The sequence below is a fragment of the Coregonus clupeaformis genome, chromosome 19, assembly GCF_020615455.1.
Source record: "Coregonus clupeaformis isolate EN_2021a chromosome 19, ASM2061545v1, whole genome shotgun sequence".
Classification (NCBI taxonomy): domain Eukaryota; kingdom Metazoa; phylum Chordata; class Actinopteri; order Salmoniformes; family Salmonidae; genus Coregonus; species Coregonus clupeaformis.
Genome location: NC_059210.1, coordinates 6,104,613 through 6,126,763, shown reverse-complemented (window position 1 = coordinate 6,126,763; position 22,151 = coordinate 6,104,613). Strand labels below are relative to the sequence as shown.

Genomic DNA, 22,151 nt, shown 5'->3' with positions numbered 1-22,151 from the left:
TAGTGATTTCACTTTATCCCAAACAATAATGTTTAACATATCTTCCAATTTACATGCTTGCAATGAATCTTCCAGCATACCCTAACCAAAGTGAACATTATGCTAAACTATCAGATTGATCTAAAACAGAACTAAGAAGTATATTGGATTTCTTCCTCCTCACCCTCTGACAAAAAAAACTACAATACATCATGTACAACAGTGTAATACATCTATCACTGTATCCTCCTCATCTGTCCTGTCTTGTCCTCACACCGGGGTGGTTAGTCATGAACTACAGTCCTGTCTTGTCCTCACACCGGGGTGGTTAGTCATGAACTACAGTCCTGTCTTGTCCTCACACTGGGGTGGTCAGTCTTGAACTACAGTCCTGTCTTGTCCTCACACCGGGGTGGTTAGTCCTGAACTACAGTCCTGTCTTGTCCTCACACCGGGGTGGTCAGTCTTGAACTACAGCAGCCAGTCAACAGACTGTATCCGAGTCTGTGTTCAGTTTAGTTAGGACATTCAGATATGTGTTCAGTTTAGTTCAGATATGTGTTCAGTTTAGTTCAGATATGTGTTCAGTTTAGTTCAGATATGTGTTCCGTTTAGTTAGGGCATTCAGATATGTGTTCAGTTTAGTTCAGATATGTGTTCAGTTTAGTTCAGATATGTGTTCAGTTTAGTTCAGATATGTGTTCAGCAGTCTGCCCATCCAGAAGTGCAGTCTGGCTCTCCTATGTGACTGTGGTTGGGGAATCACTGAGTGTTATTACATAGTGTCCTCAAGTCCCAGGCACTGTGCGTCATAACCTCACACAAACCCAGGCTTCATGGAGGACCGCCGGCATTTAGGGCAGCCCTTGGAACCGTTGTTCTGTAGGCACCTGAGAGGAGGAGGAAGAGGAGGAGGAGGAGGAGGAAAAGAAGAACTGAAAAAAGGAACTCTGAACTGACCCACGTCAAATCCCCCATAATTCTACCCCTGGACATGAAACATGTAGAATATGTTAAGCAAGGCAAGAGCACCTACTGGAGGTGGAAGATGTGAGAGCAGAGCCATATGTAGTAATAACAAGTAGACTATATAACACGTAGCATGTAGATGGGGTCACCTACTGGAGGTGGAAGATGTGAGAGCAGGGCAGAGCCTGCAGTTGCTGGTTCTTCTCTCCTATGGACTCGCCACACATTCCACAGTACAGCTCCAACTCCTCAACACACTGCAGGAACTTCACCACCTGCTCCCTCAGCTCCTCCTGGCTCTCCTTACTACGGTAGATCCCCTCGCTGAGACAGTGCACCTTCAGACTGCACAGCTAACAGACAGAGGTATGTAGGGTTAGAGTCAACACACAGACTGGACATAGCTGGCTTACTGCTGTAGATCCCCTCGCTGAGACAGTGCACCTTTAGACTGCACAGCTAACAGACAGAGAGGTATGTAGGGTTAGAGTCAACACACAGACTGGACATAGCTGCCTTACTGCTGTAGATCCCCTCGCTGAGACAGTGCACCTTTAGACTGCACAGCTAACAGACAGAGAGGTATGTAGGGTTAGAGTCAACACACAGACAGAACAGAGCTGACTTACTGCTGTAGATCCCCTCATTCAGACTACACAGCTATGGGACAACAACTGGAAATTAGCACAGGCTAAAGTGTGACGGTGCATCTGATTGTTGCATGATTGTTTTAATTGTACAGTATGTTTTATTACAGTAAAAAGGCAGCATCTTTTCACGGTATTGATTCAGAACTGTGTGCGCAGTACCTTGGTTCCTAAAGCCTCAGACAACTCCTGCGCTCGCTGCAGAGCATCCAGAGCCTTGTCTAGTTCTTTCTGCTGGAGCCAACACTTCCCTACCCCCAGGTACACCTGGGTCTGGCCAAGACGGTTCCCAATCTCTGTCATTATACACATGGAGGACTCATAACGAGGCAATGCTTTCTGGAGGAGAGGAGAGGAGAGGAGAGGAGAGGAGAGGAGAGGAGAGGAGAGGAGAGGAGAGGAGAGGAGAGGAGAGGAGATGGGCGGGCGGGGCGGGGCGGGGGGAGGAGAGGAGAGGAGAGAAGAGGGGCGGGGGAAGCGAGGAGAGGGGGGAGGAGAGGAGAGGAGAGGGGAGGAGAGGCGGGGCGGGGGGGAGGAGAGGAGAGGGAGGGGAGAAGAGAAGAGGAGAGGAGGAGATGTGAAGAGAGAGAGGGAGAGGAGAGAGGAGAGGAGAGGAGAGGAGAGGAGAGGAGAGGAGAGGGAGAGGAGGAGAGGAGAGGAGAGGAGAGGAGAGGGAGAGGAGAGGGAGGGGAGGGGGAGGGGAGGGGAGGAGAGGGAGGGGAGGAGAGGAGAGGAGAGGGGAGGGGAGGAGAGGAGAGGAGAGGAGAGGAGAGGAGAGGAGAGGAGAGGAGAGGAGAGAGAGGGGAGGGGAGGAGAGGGGCGGGGCGGGGGAGGAGAGGAGAGGGGAGGGGAGAAGAGGAGAGGAGGAGATGTGAAGAGAGAGAGGGAGAGGAGAGGAGAGGAGAGGAGAGGAGAGGGAGAGGAGAGGAGAGGAGAGGAGAGGAGAGGAGAGGGGAGGGGAGGGGAGGGGAGGAGAGGGGCCGGGGAGGAGAGGAGAGGGGGGGAGAAGAGGGGCGGGGGAGGAGAGGAGAGGAGGAGGAGAGGGGGAGGACAGGAGAGAAAATAATATGAATCTAGCCCAGCTCAAATTGAAGGAATGTTTTGCCTCTTCGGATTACATAAATTGATCTCTAACAGTGTAGTATAGACAGTATTTGGTGGCAGCTTACATCAACGTCGTTCCGGCAGCGGTGGATATCAGCGAAGTTCAGTAAGCACAGCGCCTGGAGAGGACGGTCCCCGTGCTGCAGGGCTATCTTCATGGACTCCTGGAGGACAGGTGGGGACTGTGTTTAGTGTGACACACAACCTCTGAACAACAAACACACCCAAAACGTCTAAACAACTCATCCATCCTGTACGTCAGCTAAGTCCTCCTGCTTTTACCATCCCAGGTCAAAATGAATCAGAATCAACTTTATTCACCAAGGACATTAACATGCACCAGGAATTTGACCTGGTGAATTTGACCTGGTGCAAAGATGCAATAAACATTGAATCTAATGTTATTGGTCGACATATTTAGCAGATGTTATCGCGGGTGCAGCGGAATGCTCATGGTGTGTCTAGACAGAATGGACAGCACATGAATAGAAAATTTTATTTGTCACATGCTCCGAATGCAACAGGTGTAGACCTTACAGTGAAATGCTTACTTACAAGCCCTTAACCAACAATGCAGTTTTAAGAAAGAATACCTAAAAAAAACATTAGAAATAAAAGTTACAAATAATTAAAGAGCAGCAGTAAAATAACAGTAGCGAGGCTATATACAGGGGGTACTGGTACCCAGTTAATGTGCGGGGGCACTGGTTAGTCGAGGTAATTGAGGTAATATGTACATGTAGGTAGAGTTATTAAAGTGACTATGCATAGATAATAAACAGAGTAGCAGCAACGTAAAAGAGGGGTGGGGGGGGGCAATGCAAATAGTCTGGGTAGCCATTTGATTAGATGTTCAGGAGTCTTATGGCTTGGAGGTAGAAGCTGTTAAGAAGCCTTTTGGACCTAGACTTGGCGCTCCGGTACCGCTTGCCGTGCGGTAGCAGAGAGAACAGTCTATGACTAGGGTGGCTGGAGTCTTTGACAATTTTTAGGGCCTTCCTCTGACACCGCCTGGTATAGAGGTCCTGGATGGCAGGTTGCCATACCAGGCAGTGATGCAACCAGTCAGGATGCTCTCGATGGTGCTGCTATATAACCTTTTGAGGATCTGAGGACCCATGCCAAATCTTTTCAGTCTCCTGAGGTGGAATAGGCTTTGTCGTGCCCTCTTCACGACTGTCTTGGTGTGTTTGGACCATGATAGTTTGTTGGTGATGTGGACACCAAGGAACTTGAAGCTCTCAACCTGCTCCACTACAGCCCCGTCGATGAGAATGGGGGCGTGCTCGGTTCTCTTCTTTTTCCTGTAGTCCACAATCATCTCCTTTGTCTTGATCACGTTGAGGGAGAGGTTGTTGTCCTGGCACCACACGGCCAGGTCTCTGACCTCCTCCCTATAGGCTGTCTCATCGTTGTCGGTGATCAGGCCTACCACTGTTGTGTCGTCGGCAAACTTAATGATGGTGTTGGACTCGTGCCTGGCCATGCAGTCATGAGTGAACAGGGAGTACAGGAGGGGACTGAGCACGCACCCCTGAGGGGCCCCTGTGTTGAGGATCAGTGTGGCAGATGTGTTGTTACCTACCCTTACCACCTGGAGGCGGCCCGTCAGGAAGTCCAGGATCCAGTTGCAGAGGGAGGTGTTTAGTCCCAGGGCCCTTAGCTTAGTGATGAGCTTTGAGGGCTCCTTCACATATAACTACAGCAGTAGTTATATAGGATGAGCCTTGACTAGAATACAGTATACATATATATTAAGTGGGTACAACAGTATGTAAACATTATTAAAATGACCAGTGCTCCATTATTAAAATGACCAGTGTTCCATGACTATGTACAGTCTCTAAGGTGCAGGGTAGAATGACCGGGTGGTAGCCGGCTAGTAACAGTGACTACGTTCAGGGCAGGGTACCGGGTGGTAGCCGGCTAGTGTTGACTTTTTAATAGTCTGATGGCCTTGAGATAGAAGCTGTTTTTCAGTCTCTCCGTCTCAGCTTTGATGTACCTGTACTGTCAGAATATACAGACAGAATATAGACAACCAATATGACCATGACTGTTTGTTTTGTCAGAGTTTTCTAGGGATACTCTGGCCCTAACCTTAAACAACTCTTAGGCTGCGTCCCAAATGGCACCCTATTCCCTATAGGGCACAACCTTTGACCTTATGGGCCCTGGTCAACAGTAGTACACTTTAAAGGGAATAGGGCAGGGTTCTTCAATTCCGGTCCTGGAGGGCCGAGACACCTCTGTTTTTCATCCTCTCCTTCTATTCAGCGGCTAATTCAGACCTGGGACACCAGGTGAGTGCAATTAACTACCAGGTAGAAATAAAAAACAGAAGTGTTTCGGCCCTCCAGGACCGGAATGGAAGAACCCTGCCCTATTCCCTTTAAAGTGTACTACTGTTGACCAGGGCCCATAAGGTCAAAGAGCTTTGAACAGCCCCTATAGGGAATAGGGTGCCACTCGATGAGAACCTGACCCTAGACACTGGATAGGGGTAAAGCAATGGAGACCTGACCCTAGACACTGGATAGGGGTAAACAATGGAGACCTGACCCCTAGACACTGGATAGGGGTAAACAATGGAGACCTGACCCCTAGACACTGGATAGGGGTAAACAATGGAGACCTGACCCCTAGACACTGGATAGGGGTAAACAATGGAGACCTGACCCCTAGACACTGGATAGGGGTAAACAATGGAGACCTGACCCCTAGACACTGGATAGGGGTAAACAATGGAGACCTGACCCCTAGACACTGGATAGGGGTAAACAATGGAGACCTGACCCCTAGACACTGGATAGGGGTAAACAATGGAGACCTGACCCCTAGACACTGGATAGGGGTAAACAATGGAGACCTGACCCCTAGACACTGGATAGGGGTAAACAATGGAGACCTGACCCTAGACACTGGATAGGGGTAAACAATGGAGACCTGACCCCTAGACACTGGATAGGGGTAAACAATGGAGACCTGACCCCTAGACACTGGATAGGGGTAAACAATGGAGACCTGACCCCTAGACACTGGATAGGGGTAAACAATGGTGATAGCTCCACCTTGCCCTCTGATAGGCTAGCCTATGGTCGACCAGTCATCACCTTGCCCTCTGATAGGCTAGCCTATGGTCGACCAGTCATCACCTTGCCCTCTGATAGGCTAGCCTATGGTCTACCAGTCATCACCTTGCCCTCTGATAGGCTAGCCTATGGTCGACCAGTCATCACCTTGCCCTCTGATAGGCTAGCCTATGGTCTACCAGTCATCACCTTGCCCTCTGATAGGCTAGCCTATGGTCGACCAGTCATCACCTTGCCCTCTGATAGGCTAGCCTATGGTCGACCAGTCATCACCTTGCCCTCTGATAGGCTAGCCTATGGTCGACCAGTCATCACCTTGCCCTCTGATAGGCTAGCCTATGGTCGACCAGTCATCACCTTGCCCTCTGATAGGCTAGCCTATGGTCGACCAGTCATCACCTTGCCCTCTGATAGGCTAGCCTATGGTCGACCAGTCATCAACACCTTGTGCTACAGGTAGAAAAACACATAGAAATAGAATGATGCTTGCCAGTCCTACGATTACAGAACATTGGCTTGATGCTTGCCAGTCCTACCATTACAGAACATTGGCTTGATGCTTGCCAGTCCTACCATTACAGAACATTGGCTTGATGCTTGCCAGTCCTACCATTACAGAACATTGGCTTGATGCTTGCCAGTCCTACCATTACAGAACATTGGCTTGATGCTTGCCAGTCCTACCATTACAGAACATTGGCTTGATGCTTGCCAGTCCTACCATTACAGAACATTGGCTTGAATGGGAATGTCCATTACAGCCTACACTATTTCTATGGGAAAACGGAGGACTTGTGACATGACTGGTATTGTTTTTACTCCATGGTGGATTCTTTCCTTGGTCGGAGGTATTCTAACTATGACAGGATGAATGAAATGTGTTGGAGCTAAATCTATTCAGCATCTATTCGGTGATAAATCTGAAACAACACTCCCCATCTCAGTCCCAAATAGCACCCTATTCCCTATCTAGTGCCCCATAGGGCTCTGGTCAAATGTAGTGCTCTATACAGGGAATAGGGTGCTATTTGGGACACCCCTCCCCACTGCTCTGCTGCTTCCCAACCACCACCACCACTCCTGCAGTCCTTAGCAGTGACATCAAGGTATTTCTCTCTCTCTCTCTCTCTCTCTCTCTCCAGTACAATATTAGCCCAGAGTTAAGACTGTGCTCTCTGTGTTAATGAACACTTTAAACCAGAGGCAGCATATTTATCCCCAGAGGTCTGCGACCGTACAACCCACAGACACACTGCCTGGCATGCAGGCTGCACCTGTTCCTTTCTAACACCAACATACAACTGACTGTATAAAACATTAACAACACTTTCCTAATACCGAGTTGCACCCCCTCCCCCCCCCCCTCCCTCCCCCCTCAGACCAGCCTCAATTCGTTGGGGCATGGACTCTACAAGGTGTTGAAAGCGTTCCACAGGGATGTTGGCCCATGTTGACTCCAATGCTTCCCACGGTTGTGTCAAGTCATCTGGATGTCCTTTGAGTGGTGGACCATTCTTGATACACACAGGAAACTGTTGAGCGTGAAAAACCCAGCAGCGTTGCAGTTCTTGACACAAACCGGTGCGCCTGGCACCTACTACCATACACCGTTCAAAGGCAATTAAATATTTTGACTTGCACATTCACCCTCTGAATGGCACACAAAAACAAACCATGTCTCAATTATCTCAAGTTTTACAAATTATTCTTTGACCTGTCTCCTCACCTTTATATATGTGACCGACCGCCTTGATTCGGTCTTATGTAGCAACATTTGAAATTGTGTTTTTTACATTGGATTAAAGCAGGGACCGAGCTACAAAATGGTATATCATACACTGCATTTAAGGGAACAATGGGAAAGTAATTCTGCTTTGAAAGTTGATCAACTTGTAATCTCACTTTTGAGAAAATGGCCTTTGAATGTTTTGGTACCTATTGGAGAGCTCTTCTTTGTCTACCCCCATTCAACATCGTTCACACCCTCTTAAGCTTTAGCCCCACCCATCTCTTTAAGGGTTGATCCAGAGCGTTGGGGACTGCAACTGTGCTGCTGGCAACAATTTATGTTTTTTTGCCAACGTTTACTGACACCGGTCATATTCAGCGGGTGTTGAGCGTTCGTAAATTCGTCAGTTATTCTGCGCTCTGGCACACTCAGACGAGAGATAGCCAGAGTGAATTTACCAGCTACGTCTATCAACAGCTGTCGAAGTGACATTCTATTGAAATGGTTACTTGCATAGTGGAGCCTTTTGTTAAGACATGTAGCTAGCTAGGTAAACAATGAACCATAATCCAAACTCATGATGTTACTACTACTACTACTAATCTGCAGGTAGCTAACCAACCAGGTTCAATGTTAGCTAGCTTTCCTGAAACGAGTCACATATGGTCAGTCTATGTCATGGAAAGAGCAGGTGTTCTTAATGTTTTGTACACTCAGTGTACATTACGCACAGTATAGAGCCAACATACATAACAGACCTGTTTGGCTTCACCATAGACACTGTCAGGGAACAGAATAGCATGGTGGTTACTAAACTCAACTACCAGGGAACAGAATAGCACGGTGGTTACTAAACTCAACTACCAGGGAACAGAATAGCACAGTGGTTACTAAACTCAACTACCAGGGAACAGAATAGCATGGTGGGTATTAAACTCAACTACCAGGGAACAGAATAGCACGGTGGTTACTAAACTCAACTACCAGGGAACAGAATAGCACGGTGGTTACTAAACTCAACTACCAGGGAACAGAATAGCACGGTGGTTACTAAACTCAACTACCAGGGAACAGAATAGCACGGTGGTTACTAAACTCAACTACCAGGGGAACAGAATAGCACGGTGGTTACTAAACTCAACTACCAGGGAACAGAATAGCACGGTGGTTACTAAACTCAACTACCAGGGAACAGAATAGCACGGTGGTTACTAAACTCAACTACCAGGGAACAGAATAGCACGGTGGTTACTAAACTCAACTACCAGGGAACAGAATAGCACGGTGGTTACTAAACTCAACTACCAGGGAACAGAATAGCACGGTGGTTACTAAACTCAACTACCAGGGAACAGAATAGCACGGTGGTTACTAAACTCAACTACCAGGGAACAGAATAGCACGGTGGTTACTAAACTCAACTACCAGGGAACAGAATAGCACGGTGGTTACTAAACTCAACTACCAGGGAACAGAATAGCACGGTGGTTACTAAACTCAACTACCAGGGAACAGAATAGCACGGTGGTTACTAAACTCAACTACCAGGGAACAGAATAGCACGGTGGTTACTAAACTCAACTACCAGGGAACAGAATAGCACGGTGGTTACTAAACTCAACTACCAGGGAACAGAATAGCACGGTGGTTACTAAACTCAACTACCAGGGAACAGAATAGCACGGTGGTTACTAAACTCAACTACCAGGGAACAGAATAGCACGGTGGTTACTAAACTCAACTACCAGGGAACAGAATAGCACGGTGGTTACTAAACTCAACTACCAGGGAACAGAATAGCACGGTGGTTACTAAACTCAACTACCAGGGAACAGAATAGCACGGTGGTTACTAAACTCAACTACCAGGGAACAGAATAGCACGGTGGTTACTAAACTCAACTACCAGGGAACAGAATAGCACGGTGGTTACTAAACTCAACTACCAGGGAACAGAATAGCACGGTGGTTACTAAACTCAACTACCAGGGAACAGAATAGCACGGTGGTTACTAAACTCAACTACCAGGGAACAGAATAGCACGGTGGTTACTAAACTCAACTACCAGGGAACAGAATAGCACGGTGGTTACTAAACTCAACTACCAGGGAACAGAATAGCACGGTGGTTACTAAACTCAACTACCAGGGAACAGAATAGCACGGTGGTTACTAAACTCAACTACCAGGGAACAGAATAGCATGGTGGTTACTAAACTCAACTACCAGGGAACAGAATAGCACGGTGGTTACTAAACTCAACTACCAGGGAACAGAATAGCATGGTGGTTACTAAACTCAACTACCAGGGAACAGAATAGCACGGTGGTTACTAAACTCAACTACCAGGGAACAGAATAGCACGGTGGTTACTAAACTCAACTACCAGGGAACAGAATAGCACGGTGGTTACTAAACTCAACTACCAGGGAACAGAATAGCACGGTGGTTACTAAACTCAACTACCAGGGTACAGAATAGCACGGTGGTTACTAAACTCAACTACCACAACTGCCACCTTTACTCCATTTCAATCAATCCAAGAAGTAAATTGGAATTGAACTTTCAGTTTACCTTCTGAATTGAAATGGAGTTGACCCCACCCTTCTTTACAGCAATATCTGGTCTCTTATCATCTCTGGGACTGTAGGTAATAAATAATAACTCACTGGATTAATAAACAGTGCCACCAATACTAAACAACACTAATAAACGTTACCTCACAGCACTCCATGGCGTCGGGCAGGCGGTCCAGTTTCCTGTAGGCTACAGACATGTGATACTGGCTCATGGCTCTGTACTTCAGGCTCCAGCCTTTACCATAGTCATTCACCAGCTCAGCCGCTTTACACGGGAAGAACAGGGCCTTCTCATAGTCCTGATGGGAGGACACAACAGATCATTTACACAGGAAGAACAGGGCCTTCTCATAGTCAATTTTTTTAATCTACCAGGCTAGAATACAACAGGCCTCTACCAGGCTAGAATACAACAGGCCTCTACCAGGCTAGAATACAACAGGCCTCTACCAGGCTAGAATACAACAGGCCTCTACCAGGCTAGAATACAACAGGCCTCTACCAGGCTAGAATACAACAGGCCTCTACCAGGCTAGAATACAACAGACCTCTACCAGGCTAGAATACAACAGGCCTCTACCAGGCTAGAATACAACAGGCCTCTACCAGGCTAGAATACAACAGACCTCTACCAGGCTAGAATACAACAGGCCTCTACCAGGCTAGAATACAACAGGCCTCTACCAGGCTAGAATACAACAGGCCTCTACCAGGCTAGAATACAACAGGCCTCTACCAGGCTAGAATACAACAGACCTCTACCAGGCTAGAATACAACATACCTCTACCAGGCTAGAATACAACAGGCCTCTACCAGGCTAGAATACAACAGACCTCTACCAGGCTAGAATACAACAGGCCTCTGCCAGGCTAGAATACAACAGACCTCTACCAGGCTAGAATACAACAGGTCTCTACCAGGCTAGAATACAACAGACCTCTGCCAGGCTAGAATACAACAGACCTCTGACCGGGCCTACATGGCTTACTCAGCCTCTGCACCTAAATGCATTTTAGAAAATGTGTCCTCAAATACGACCGTGTTGAATTCAAAGAGGACTCTTATGAGACTGGGTACTTCTCAGACTCATTTTACACACAAGGTTGAATTGCATCTATTCAGGGATTCAACAATGTAATAACAAAAATATGTCCTTTTCTCAGAGCATCAAAATAGACGTACTGTCTTGTGCATTTGCATGCTCATCTGTTGCCACTTTACCTTGAGCTGTACATAGAAGTTCCCCAGACTGCAGCAGACTCTAGACTCCAGCATCTTGTCATCATTGTTGTGAGCATAACGCAGGGCCTTCTCATAACTCTCTAGAGCCTTCTGGAACACACTGACGCCCAGGAACGCATTGCCCATGCTCAGACACACCTGGAAACAGAAGTAGAGGTAGAGGTCATAAAGGCAGAGGTCATAAAGGCAGAGGTCATAAAGGCAGAGGTCATAAAGGTCATAAAGGCAGAGGTCATAAAGGACTTGACTTCATTGCATTGTAGCATTTTTTTCAGAAAACTCAGATCTCTGTAGACATCCAGAGGTCCCTGTTGTTTGTTTTGTTTTCTGACACCGTTACGCAATGTCTGGCAACAGAAAATAAGGAGAAATAGCACATATTACAGTATTATAATATGATTTTATATTATTGCTGAGACCCACCTGTCCGTTAAGCTGCAGACTGACAGTGGTGCCCTGCATGTTGAGGCAGGTCTTACAGTAGGACACAGTCTTCTGGAAGTCACACAGCTTCTCGTTGCTCCTAGCCAGGTTCAGGTAGCCCTCGGTCAGGTAGTCTGGGTCCTCCATCTCCCTGGCTGTGTCTATCTGGGCCAGGGCATACTGACGAGGGGGGGGAGAGAGAGAGAGGTGATCTAACCATGGCCACACAATGTAGATAACTAACACTATGGACACAATGTAGATAACTAACCCTATGGATACAATGTAGATAACTAACACTATGGACACAATGTATATTACTAACACTATGGACACAATGTAGATAACTAACACTATGGACACAATGTATATTACTAACACTATGGACACAATGTAGATAACTAACACTATTGACACAATGTAGATAACTAACACTATGGACACAATGTATATAACTAACACTATAGACACAATGTATATAACTAACACTATAGACACAATGTATATAACTACCACTATGGACACAATGTATATAACTAACACTATGGACACAATGTATATAACTAACACTATGGACACAATGTATATAACTAACACTATTGACACAATGTAGATAACTAACACTATGGACACAATGTATATAACTAACACTATAGACACAATGTATGTAACTAACACTATAGACACAATGTAGATAACTAATACTATGGACACAATGTAGATAACTAACACTATAGACACAATGTATATAACTAACACTATAGACACAATGTAGATAACTAACACTATGGACACAATGTAGATAACTAACACTATAGACACAATGTGTATAACTAACACTATGGACACAATGTATATAACTAACACTATGGACACAATGTAGATAACTAACACTATGGACACAATGTATATAACTAACACTATGGACACAATGTATATAACTAACACTATAGACACAATGTATATAACTAACACTATAGACACAATGTATATAACTAACACTATAGACACAATGTAGATAACTAACACTATGGACACAATATAGATAACTAACACTATAGACACAATGTATATAACTAACACTATGGACACAATGTAGATAACTAACACTATAAACACAATGTAGATAACTAACACTATAGACACAATGTGTATAACTAACACTATGGACACAATGTATATAACTAACACTATGGACACAATGTAGATAATTAACACTATGGACACAATGTATATAACTAACACTATAGACACAATGTATATAACTAACACTATAGACACAATGTAGATAACTAACACTATGGACACAATGTATATAACTAACACTATGGACACAATGTATATAACTAACACTATAGACATAATGTACAGTGAGGGAAAAAAGTATTTGATCCCCTGCTGATTTTGTATGTTTGCCCACTGACAAAGAAATGATCAGTCTATAATTTTAATGGTAGGTTTATTTGAACAGTGAGAGACAGAATAACAACAAAAAAATCCAGAAAAACGCATGTCAAAAATGTTATAAATTGATTTGCATTTTAATGATGGAAATAAGTATTTGACCCCCTCTCAATCAGAAAGATTTCTGGCTCCCAGGTGTCTTTTATACAGGTAACGAGCTGAGATTAGGAGCCCACTCTTAAAGGGAGTGCTCCTAATCTCATCTTGTTACCTGTATAAAAGACACCTGTCCACAGAAGCAATCAATCAATCAGATTCCAAACTCTCCACCATGGCCAAGACCAAAGAGCTCTCCAAGGATGTCAGGGACAAGATTGTAGACCTACACAAGGCTGGAATGGGCTACAAGACCATCGCCAAGCAGCTTGGTGAGAAGGTGACAACAGTTGGTGCGATTATTCGCAAATGGAAGAAACACAAAATAACTATCAATCTCCCTCGGCCTGGGGCTCCATGCAAGATCTCACCTCGTGGAGTTGCAATGATAATGAGAACGGTGAGGAATCAGCCCAGAACTACACGGGAGGATCTTGTCAATGATCTCAAGGCAGCTGGGACCATAGTCACCAAGAAAACAATTGGTAACACACTACGCCGTGAAGGACTGAAATCCTGCAGCGCCCGCAAGGTCCCCCTGCTCAAGAAAGCACATATACAGGCCCGTCTGAAGTTTGCTGACTGATTCAGAGAACTGGGTGAAAGTGTTGTGGTCAGATGAGACCAAAATGGAGCTCTTTGGCATCAATTCAACTCGCCATGTTTGGAGGAGGAGGAATGCTGCCTATGACCCCAAGAACACCATCCCCACCGTCAAACATGGAGGTGGAAACATTATGCTTTGGGGGTGTTTTTCTGCTAAGGGGACAGGACAACTTCACCGCATCAAAGGGACGATGGACGGGGCCATGTACCGTCAAATCTTGTGTGAGAACCTCCTTCCCTCAGCCAGGGCATTGAAAATGGGTCGTGGATGGGTATTCCAGCATGACAATGACCCAAAACACACGGCCAAGGCAACAAAGGAGTGGCTCAAGAAGAAGCACATTAAGGTCCTGGAGTGGCCTAGCCAGTCTCCAGACCTTAATCCAATAGAAAATCTGTGGAGGGAGATGAAGGTTCGAGTTGCCAAACGTCAGCCTCGAAACCTTAATGACTTGGAGAAGATCTGCAAAGAGGAGTGGGACAAAATCCCTCCAGAGATGTGTGCAAACCTGGTGGCCAACTACAAGAAACCTCTGACCTCTGTGATTGCCAACAAGGGTTTTGCCACCAAGTACTAAGTCATGTTTTGCAGAGGGGTCAAATACTTATTTCCCTCATTAAAATGCAAATCAATTTATAACATTATACACTATAGACACAATGTATATAACTAACACTATAGACACAATGTAGATAACTAACACTATGGACACAATGTAGATAACTAACACTATAGACACAATGTATATAACTAACACTATGGACACAATGTAGATAACTAACACTACGGACACAATGTATATAACTAACACTATGGACACAATGTATATAACTAACACTATAGACACAATGTATATAACTAACACTATGGACACAATGTAGATAACTAACACTATGGACACAATGTATATAACTAACACTATGGACACAATGTATATAACTAACACTATGGACACAATGTAGATAACTAACACTATGGACACAATGTATATAACTAACACTATGGACACAATGTAGATAACTAACACTATGGACACAATGTAGATAACTAACACTATGGACACAATGTAGATAACTAACACTATAGACCCGCTTGAAAGATCTCCAAGTGCTTTTCAGTCCAGCCTAATCAGTGGCTGGGGGACTTACAGTAACAAAACAAAACCTTTTGATAAGATAGAAGTAATGGAATATTGTTATTGATAAAATGATGTAATGTATCTAAATATATAGAACAGTTTAGTCACATGATATCAGGGTTAAGAAGTTTCAGAAGTAAAACGTTTTAAGTCAAAGTCTCCCATTTTGGGGCCCGGTAACTAACTTGTTACTGAAGCATTCATTAAGCAGTGGGTATAGGGGTGAGTAGGGAGTTTTATGTCAACAACAAGACCCACATCCAAGCTCAGGTTGCAAGGCTCTCTCTGGGCCCCCAGTCCCTTGTATCCTGTGGAAGCCACACATTAACCCCCGATGCTCCTCAAGATTCAGTTTAGATAACATCATAGAAATAGATTGTACTACAGTCAGATTTCCATGGTCTGAGGGGCTTTGTCCATTCTAGTCCATTCTATTTCTATGGATAATCCCAGGAGGAAAGGTTTGATACGACACCATGTTCTTTCAACATTGTTGAAATGCTGCAATGGAAAAGCTAGAGAACATATCTCGATCACTCTGCCCCCTGGCATCCACCATGATGACGCGTTAAATTAATGACAACAGCAGCATCCCCTCGTCATATCTCTCCACACAACCTCACAGTTTAAAACTACATGCATTCTTGGAACCGGTTCAGGGAACAGAACCCGAAAACCGGAAAAGAACAGAAATGGAACCGGGTAGGAAACTGATCCATACTATACCGGAACAGAACCGTCTTTTTACATTCCAGGCATTTTTTTCAGTCCAACAAAAAAATGCATCGAAGCACCTATGCAAAGCCCTCACTCTGTCACTGAAACGTATTCCAGTGTCTGCCTGCCAGCTGGAAACCTTTGCCAGTGTGTGTTTATGCGTATTCCAGTGTCTGCCTGCCAGCTGAAAACCTTTGCCAGTGTGTGTTTATGCGTATTCCAGTGTCTGCCTGCCAGCTGAAAACCTTTGCCAGTGTGTGTTTATGCGTATTCCAGTGTCTGCCTGCCAGCTGGAAACCTTTGCCAGTGTGTGTTTATGCGTATTCCAGTGTCTGCCTGCCAGCTGGAAACCTTTGCCAGTGTGTGTTTATGCGTATTCCAGTGTCTGCCTGCCAGCTGGAAACCTTTGCCAGTGTGTGTTTATGCGTATTCCAGTGTCTGCCTGCCAGCTGGAAACCTTTGCCAGTGTGTGTTTATGCGTATTCCAGTGTCGGCCTGCCAGCTGGAAACCTTTGCCAGTGTGTGTTTATGCGTATTCCAGTGTCTGCCTGCCAGCTGGAAACCTTTGCCAGTGTGTGTTTATGCGTATTCCAGTGTCTGCCTGCCAGCTGGAAACCTTTGCCAGTGTGTGTTTATGCGTATTCCAGTGTCTGCCTGCCAGCTGGAAACCTTTGCCAGTGTGTGTTTATGCGTATTCCAGTGTCTGCCTGCCAGCTGGAAACCTTTGCCAGTGTGTGTTTATGCGTATTCCAGTGTCTGCCTGCCAGCTGGAAACCTTTGCCAGTGTGTGTTTATGCGTATTCCAGTGTCTGCCTGCCAGCTGGAAACCTTTGCCAGTGTGTGTTTATGCGTATTCCAGTGTCTGCCTGCCAGCTGAAACCTTTGCCAGTGTGTGTTTATGCGTATTCCAGTGTCTGCCTGCCAGCTGGAAACCTTTGCCAGTGTGTGTTTATGCGTATTCCAGTGTCTGCCTGCCAGCTGAAAACATTTGCCAGTGTGTGTTTATGCGTATTCCAGTGTCGGCCTGCCAGCTGAAACCTTTGCCAGTGTGTGTGTTTATGCGTATTCCAGTGTCTGCCTGCCAGCTGGAAACCTTTGCCAGTGTGTGTTTATGCGTATTCCAGTGTCTGCCTGCCAGCTGGAAACCTTTGCCAGTGTGTGTTTATGCGTATTCCAGTGTCGGCCTGCCAGCTGGAAACCTTTGCCAGTGTGTGTTTATGCGTATTCCAGTGTCGGCCTGCCAGCTGGAAACCTTTGCCAGTGTGTGTTTATGCGTATTCCAGTGTCGGCCTGCCAGCTGGAAACCTTTGCCAGTGTGTGTTTATGCGTATTCCAGTGTCTGCCTGCCAGCTGAAAACCTTTGCCAGTGTGTGTTTATGCGTGTTCCAGTGTCTGCCTGCCAGCTGGAAACCTTTGCCAGTGTGTGTTTATGCGTATTCCAGTGTCGGCCTGCCAGCTGAAAACATTTGCCAGTGTGTGTTTATGCGTATTCCAGTGTCGGCCTGCCAGCTGGAAACCTTTGCCAGTGTGTGTTTATGCGTATTCCAGTGTCTGCCTGCCAGCTGGAAACCTTTGCCAGTGTGTGTTTATGCGTATTCCAGTGTCTGCCTGCCAGCTGAAAACATTTGCCAGTGTGTGTTTATGCGTATTCCAGTGTCGGCCTGCCAGCTGGAAACCTTTGCCAGTGTGTGTTTATGCGTATTCCAGTGTCTGCCTGCCAGCTGGAAACCTTTGCCAGTGTGTGTTTATGCGTATTCCAGTGTCTGCCTGCCAGCTGGAAACCTTTGCCAGTGTGTGTTTATGCGTATTCCAGTGTCTGCCTGCCAGCTGGAAACCTTTGCCAGTGTGTGTTTATGCGTATTCCAGTGTCGGCCTGCCAGCTGGAAACCTTTGCCAGTGTGTGTTTATGCGTATTCCAGTGTCGGCCTGCCAGCTGGAAACCTTTGCCAGTGTGTGTTTATGCGTATTCCAGTGTCTGCCTGCCAGCTGAAAACCTTTGCCAGTGTGTGTTTATGCGTGTTCCAGTGTCGGCCTGCCAGCTGGAAACCTTTGCCAGTGTGTGTTTATGCGTATTCCAGTGTCTGCCTGCCAGCTGGAAACCTTTGCCAGTGTGTGTTTATGCGTATTCCAGTGTCTGCCTGCCAGCTGGAAACCTTTGCCAGTGTGTGTTTATGCGTATTCCAGTGTCTGCCTGCCAGCTGGAAACCTTTGCCAGTGTGTGTTTATGCGTATTCCAGTGTCGGCGTGCCAGCTGGAAACCTTTGCCAGTGTGTGTTTATGCTTATTCCAGTGTCTGCCTGCCAGCTGAAAACCTTTGCCAGTGTGTGTTTATGCGTATTCCAGTGTCGGCCTGCCAGCTGGAAACCTTTGCCAGTGTGTGTTTATGCGTGTTCCAGTGTCTGCCTGCCAGCTGGAAACCTTTGCCAGTGTGTGTTTATGCGTATTCCAGTGTCGGCCTGCCAGCTGAAAACCTTTGCCAGTGTGTGTTTATGCGTGTTCCAGTGTCTGCCTGCCAGCTGGAAACCTTTGCCAGTGTGTGTTTATGCGTATTCCAGTGTCTGCCTGCCAGCTGAAAACCTTTGCCAGTGTGTGTTTATGCGTATTCCAGTGTCTGCCTGCCAGCTGGAAACCTTTGCCAGTGTGTGTTTATGCGTATTCCAGTGTCTGCCTGCCAGCTGAAAACCTTTGCCAGTGTGTGTTTATGCGTGTTCCAGTGTCTGCCTGCCAGCTGGAAACCTTTGCCAGTGTGTGTTTATGCGTATTCCAGTGTCTGCCTGCCAGCTGGAAACCTTTGCCAGTGTGTGTTTATGCGTATTCCAGTGTCTGCCTGCCAGCTGGAAACCTTTGCCAGTGTGTGTTTATGCGTATTCCAGTGTCGGCCTGCCAGCTGGAAACCTTTGCCAGTGTGTTTATGCGTATTCCAGTGTCGGCCTGCCAGCTGGAAACCTTTGCCAGTGTGTGTTTATGCGTATTCCAGTGTCTGCCTGCCAGCTGGAAACCTTTGCCAGTGTGTGTTTATGCGTATTCCAGTGTCTGCCTGCCAGCTGGAAACCTTTGCCAGTGTGTGTTTATGCGTATTCCAGTGTCTGCCTGCCAGCTGGAAACCTTTGCCAGTGTGTGTTTATGCGTATTCCAGTGTCTGCCTGCCAGCTGAAAACCTTTGCCAGTGTGTGTTTATGCTACCTCCCTCTCCCCCCTCCGAAGCAGAGGCTACTGACCTTACAAGCTTTATTCAGAAGAAAGGGAGAGAGATATTTAATTAGCTAGAGAAGAATGGATTCACTTTTTCAATGCTAGTTAAGGATACTATAGGCCTAGTGATCACGTTTCACGTTGGATTTATTAACTACAAAATGGTAAGAAGTGTTTTTAATTCTGGTGCCGCTCACCACACACACAAGCTTGTTAGCTAGCTAGCCCAAAGGACATTCAGCGTTCCTCCATAGAAGCCGCTCCTCCGTAGGTATTATTCTGTGGACCTAATTCAGATAATGCATGTCATAACAAGATGCCGAGTGCTTCAAGCCTCCTCCTCAACCCTCTCTCGCTCTCTCCTCACCCGTAACATTTCAGTGGCATCTTGCGCCATTGGCTACACTCGTCTGTCCATCAAGCTTGTAAACAACCAGCTCGCCGGCTCTATCCGCACTGATTGGTGAAGTCATTTAATGAGCTAAATGTAAAAAACGGTTGATTTTACAGGTTAAAAAAGGAACAGAAAGGAACGATATTAACCAGATTTTTTGTTTTGGGTTTTCCCCTGCCGCTCAAATTGACAGTGCTGTATTATAATCCCAAAAGACATCCAGGATCATATTACAAAATCTAATCCTATGAAATAGTTTTTGCCTAACTCAACTAATGGCTAACATCAACTGTTCATCAAGAACGTGGAATGTGTTTACAACTGTGTGACATGCTACCCAAATAGCTAACATCTCTCAACACTTCAATAACAGTATGTTGAACAAATGGAAAAAATGAGAAAGATCGGTGGGCCTTGTATTCTACTTCAACATGGCTAGTGAACTTGACAGGGACTCTCTCTCCGTCTTACCTTGAGCATCTCTTTATACTTCCCCATCTCCGAGTGGGCGGTGATGAGACAGCCCAGCACTCTGAACTTCCCCCCGGGGTCCGAGGTCTTCTCCAGCACCTTGGTCCAGACATGCAGGGCTTTGTCAGTCTGGTTGGCCTGGTACAGCTTTAAGCCTTTCTCTATCTGCTGCTTGGTTTGGTCCTGACCCATCTCTGCTACTAGGAGGTGCCTCATAAAAATATTCATCCGTTTAGGTGTTGTTTGGCTTTCAGTGGAGGACCAAGAAAGTAGATCCTTGCCCATGCACAGTGGGTTACGTTAAGAAAGTAGATCCTTGCCCATGCACAGTGGGTTACGTTAAGAAAGTAGATCCTTTCCCAGGCACAGTGAGTTACGTTTCCAAAGATCTGGTCGTGAAGACTGAGGATCCTCTAACGATCTACGATTCTCTGACGTTCCTCTCTGTGGCCTCTCTCTCTCTCTCTCTCTGATCCAGTAGGTCTCGATCCAACTCTCTCAGCTCCGGCAGGCGACGGGTCAGTAGGACTGGGAGGAAACTGGATCCAGCGCCTTAAAGGACCAGCCAACTAACACCTTCATACCTCATCACTTAGAGGAAGAGACGGAAGGAAAACCAAACATATCCCTTCCTACTTCCTCGGTCCAACAATAACACCTTTAAGTGTTCACACTTCAGTTCTCCCGAAGAAATTCTGCTTGGAAAAAACGTGACAGAAACACGTCTCCCTGCGAAGTGCTGGGAGCGGTATCCCAGAATATCTGCTCCCTCCCTCCACACCCCTGTGAAAGGAATGCCCAGCGCCCCAGTGTCCCCAACCCCCTCACCCACTCCTCCCCTCTCCCTGTCCCTGGGCTGGCGCTGCAGCAGATGTCCCTGTCAATCTGGACCATGTGTCCCTACAGGAATCCTGCTCTGTCCTCTGTTCACAGATCCAAGGTCCCGATAGGAGACGCTACACCCTCTCTACACTCAACCCTTCAACCAAACTCTGACTGGAGTTAAAACGCTACCACCACAACCCAGCCATCAGAAAAGACATAGGGCTTCACCCAGAAATGGATCTGACCTGGGCATCTCACTCACACCGTGGGGCGGGGGGGTCTGGATCTGACCTGGGCATCTCACTCACACCGTGGGGCGGGAGGGTCTGGATCTGACCTGGGCATCTCACTCACACCGTGGGGCGGGAGGGTCTGGATCTGACCTGGGCATCTCACTCACACCGTGGGGCGGGATGGTCTGGATCTGACCTGGGCATCTCACTCACACCGTGGGGCAGGAGGGTCTGGATCTGACCTGGGCATCTCACTCACACCGTGGGGCGGGATGGAGGGTCTGGATCTGACCTGGGCATCTCACTCACACCGTGGGGCGGGATGGAGGGTCTGGATCTGGGCATCTCACTCACACCGTGGGGCGGGAGGGTCTGGATCTGACCTGGGCATCTCACTCACACCGTGGGGCGGGATGGGGGGTCTGGATCTGACCTGGGAGAGGAAAGCAACTGGTATAAACAAAGTTATTTCACAACGTTGGAGGTGCAGCTTGTCAAACAAACTGCTCCTAGTTGCTGGCTGGTCACTCATTCCTGTGGGTGGGCCTAGTCGACTGAAGACACACACACAGCCCCTACAACCCCCACTATAACCCTCACCCTGGCGTCAGCAACTGATGCTCAGAATAGTTCACAAAGTCCGACATGCTACTGGCCTTGGGTTTCAGTTGAACAGCCTCCTTAAACACATCAATGGGATCACTCAGAGCCTTGTCCTCCCTAGTGTAGCGGCTGCCTGCATTCATTCCACAGATTTAGGTTGAAGGTAATTTGCTTTCCCAATATTGTTTCATTTCTGATAGGAGCAAAACTTTTCTCCCCATACTTATGCCACAATATTTGTACAATCAAAATGAACTTTACATTGGTCATTTTATTTCTAATGATTTGTCGCTGGGTGAACATGCCTGGGAGAGAACTAATAATAATAGCAAAGCAAGAATGGGCTTGGATCACGACATCACGACAAAGATGTCGACAGCAATGGAAATATTATACAGAAACAAGGGCTTACCGGGGCTGAAGCCCCTGGGCCCAGGCCCCTGGGGGGCCCAAGAGGCAGAAAAAATACATATATAAATAAATAAATAAAGGAAATATATACAGTATGTATTATATATGTCCTTTTTTTTTTTTTTTACTGCAACTGCCAACCACAGGAGGATTCAGGAGGCCTCTCTCAGGAGGATTCAGGAGGATTCAGGAGGCCTCTCTCAGGAGGATTCAGGAGGATTCAGGAGGATTCAGGA

At 46.6% G+C, this 22,151-nt stretch overlaps 1 protein-coding gene across 1 annotated transcript; it reads right to left on the bottom strand.

The window, feature by feature from the left end:
* Nucleotides 1-678: 678 nt before the first annotated feature.
* Nucleotides 679-20,607, bottom strand: rapsn (receptor-associated protein of the synapse, 43kD). Its single transcript, XM_041836762.2, has 8 exons — nucleotides 19,844-20,607; nucleotides 11,765-11,944; nucleotides 11,321-11,479; nucleotides 10,239-10,397; nucleotides 2,765-2,863; nucleotides 1,758-1,934; nucleotides 1,102-1,301; nucleotides 679-869 (listed from the first exon to the last, which is right to left on the bottom strand). Exons 1-8 carry the CDS (start codon nucleotides 20,126-20,128, stop codon nucleotides 797-799), a joined length of 1,332 nt encoding a protein of 443 aa, XP_041692696.1. The 5' UTR covers nucleotides 20,129-20,607; the 3' UTR covers nucleotides 679-796.
* Nucleotides 20,608-22,151: the final 1,544 nt, after the last annotated feature.

Excerpts from the sequence above, each read along its gene's own strand:
- rapsn (XM_041836762.2), bottom strand. The coding sequence starts at position 20,128 with ATGGGCAAGGATCTACTTTCTTGGTCCTCCACTGAAAGCCAAACAACA. Across the intron at positions 11,480-11,764 it reads GTCTGCAGCTTAACGGACAG|GTGTGTCTGAGCATGGGCAA; the intron begins GTGGGTCTCAGC and ends TTCTGTTTCCAG. Across the intron at positions 1,302-1,757 it reads CTGAGGCTTTAGGAACCAAG|CTGTGCAGTCTGAAGGTGCA; the intron begins GTACTGCGCACA and ends TCTGTCTGTTAG.